The following is a 2,500-nucleotide window of genomic DNA, read 5'->3' as shown; positions in this document are numbered from 1 at the left end:
AATAAATATATATTATATATATAATATCATATATATATATATATATATGTATATATATATGATATATATATATGTATATATATAATAATATCTTATATAATATATATATATATATATATATAAATATATATATATATATATTAGTATATGGATACTTACCACTACCGGTAAACCGTAGGGGCCTGGCAATGGCATCAAGTCGGTCGAGACTGAGGGAAACTAAGACATAAGTTGATGCAAATACGACGACTTCCTGTGGGGGAAAATAAACAAAAACATGGGTAGATATGAGAGTAGCAACTGTGCCCGGGTTTATCAAGACCTGAAATAAATATAAACAAATTAAATGTATGTAATCACATTACGTAGCGGCTCGGCAGATAGAATAAGTGCTAGGTTTACAAAGAATAAGTCCTGGGGTCGATTTGCTCGACTAAAGGCGGTGCTCCAGCATGGCCACGGTCAAATGACTGAAACAAATAAAAGAATATATATATAGATAGATAGATATTTACGCATATATAATATTATATATATATATATATACATATATATATTTAAACTTTAAATTAGATTTAATCCTAAAATCTAATTTTTCCCCGTAATTGGATTTACTCCGAATATTATATTATTATTATTATATATATAGGGCAAGGAGTGGCAAGGGGCTGTGTGGTAAGTAGCTTGTTTACAAACCACATGGTTCCGGGTTCAGTTCCACTGCGTGGCACCTTGGGCAAGTGTCTTCTACTAAGCCTCGGGCCGAGCAAAGCTTGTGAGTGTATTGGTAGACGGAAACTGAAAGAAGCCGTCGTATATATGTATATATATGAGTGTGTATGTGTGTCTGTGTTTGTCCCCCTAGCATTGCTTGACAACCGATGCTGGTGTGTTTATGTCCCCGTTACTTAGCGGTTCGGACAAAAGAGAAGATAGAATAAGTACTGGTCTTACAAAAGAATAGTCCCAGGATCGAATTGCTCGATTAAGGCGGTGCTCCAGCATGGCCGCAGTCAAATGACTGAAACAAGTAAAAGAGTAAAGAGAGTATATATATATATATATATATATATGCATTATACACACACACATATATATTTCATTTTGGGATTTGGTTTGCAAGATTCTTTATGTATATATATATATATATATATATATATATATATGTAGGGCAACTAAGAGGATACAGAAATGACATCCATCAGCTGGTGGACATTCTAGTATGTCTATTTATTCCAAAGTATTTGATAGTATTAGAAGAAGACGCGCACACGTAATAACTATGTGTCACACTCAAACGTACGAATATTACAGGAAAGAGCAGAAAAGATCAAAAGATCAGATTGTCAGAAGGTTCTAAGTTCCTTACTGCCGTTTCCGCTAAGAAGCAACGAAATCCTCCATCCCATCTTCATTTCCTCAGAGTTCTGTAGGGATGAGCGGATAAGGTTTGGATGATAAAAGTGCCTTTAGGCTTCTTCAGAGGGTCTAAGTGGTTGGAAGGGTTAATACATATAAGAAACAGTAAACTAGGTACAGTGTGTTTGACTTCTTAAAAGGTCAGAAAAGGAATAAGAGCAAACATGAGGATATGAGTGAAGCACAACTTAGTAAAATTATTTGGGTATAGGAAGGAGAACATATTATATATATATTATATATATATATATTATATTATATATATACTCTTTTACTCTTTACTTGTTTCAGTCATTTGACTGTGGCCATGCTGGAGCACCGCCTTTAGTCGAGCAAATCGACCCCGGGACTTATTCTTTGTAAGCCTAGTACTTATTCAATCGTTCTGTTTTGCCGAACCGCTAAGTGACGGGGACGTAAACGCACCAGCATCGGTTGTCAAGCGATGTTGGGGGGTTGGGGGCAAACACAGACACACAAACACACACATATATATATATACATATACATATATACGACGGACTTCTTTCAGTTTCCGTCTACCAAATCCACTCACAAGGCTTTGGTTGGCCTGAGGCTATAGTAGAAGACAGTTGTCTAAGGTACCACGCAGTGGGACTGAACCCGGAACCATGTGGCCGGTAAGCAAGCTGCTTACCACATAGCCACTCCTGCGCCTATGTATATATATGACTGAAACAACCCGCAGTGAACCGTTTAACGTATCAATCAATCACTTAGTAACTTAATCAGTTATTCCATCAAGCTGCTCTAATAAATCGATCAATACAGTTTTAGTTCTACTTTCGAAATCTTCGTGTCAACAAGATAGAGACTACTAAATCCTCCGACAACACCCAGCCCTCCAGCATAAATGTCTCTTAACTAACACCACCACTATACTACTACTACTACTACTACTACTACTACTACTACTACTACTACTACTACTATTACTACTACTACTACTACTACTACGACTACTACGACTACGACTACAACAACAGCTAATAATAATAATAATAATAATAATAATAATACGAAAACTGTTGACAATGCATAGAATGCACCACCCTAAGGC

At 36.1% G+C, this 2,500-nt stretch overlaps 1 protein-coding gene across 1 annotated transcript in view; it reads right to left on the bottom strand.

Annotated features, from left to right (window-relative positions):
• The window catches only part of LOC115223665 (cardioacceleratory peptide receptor-like), a 42,054-nt gene that overhangs the window by 30,317 nt on the left and 9,237 nt on the right, over positions 1-2,500 (bottom strand). The window contains exon 2 of the mRNA XM_036512624.1: positions 160-322. Coding sequence (XP_036368517.1) covers positions 160-322 — 163 coding nt within the window. The remainder of the gene's footprint in view (positions 1-159; positions 323-2,500) is intronic.

The sequence above is a fragment of the Octopus sinensis genome, linkage group LG23 (genome assembly GCF_006345805.1).
Source record: "Octopus sinensis linkage group LG23, ASM634580v1, whole genome shotgun sequence".
Taxonomy (NCBI): domain Eukaryota; kingdom Metazoa; phylum Mollusca; class Cephalopoda; order Octopoda; family Octopodidae; genus Octopus; species Octopus sinensis.
Note: the sequence above shows the minus strand (reverse complement) of the source record. Positions and strands in the feature narration are given on the sequence as shown.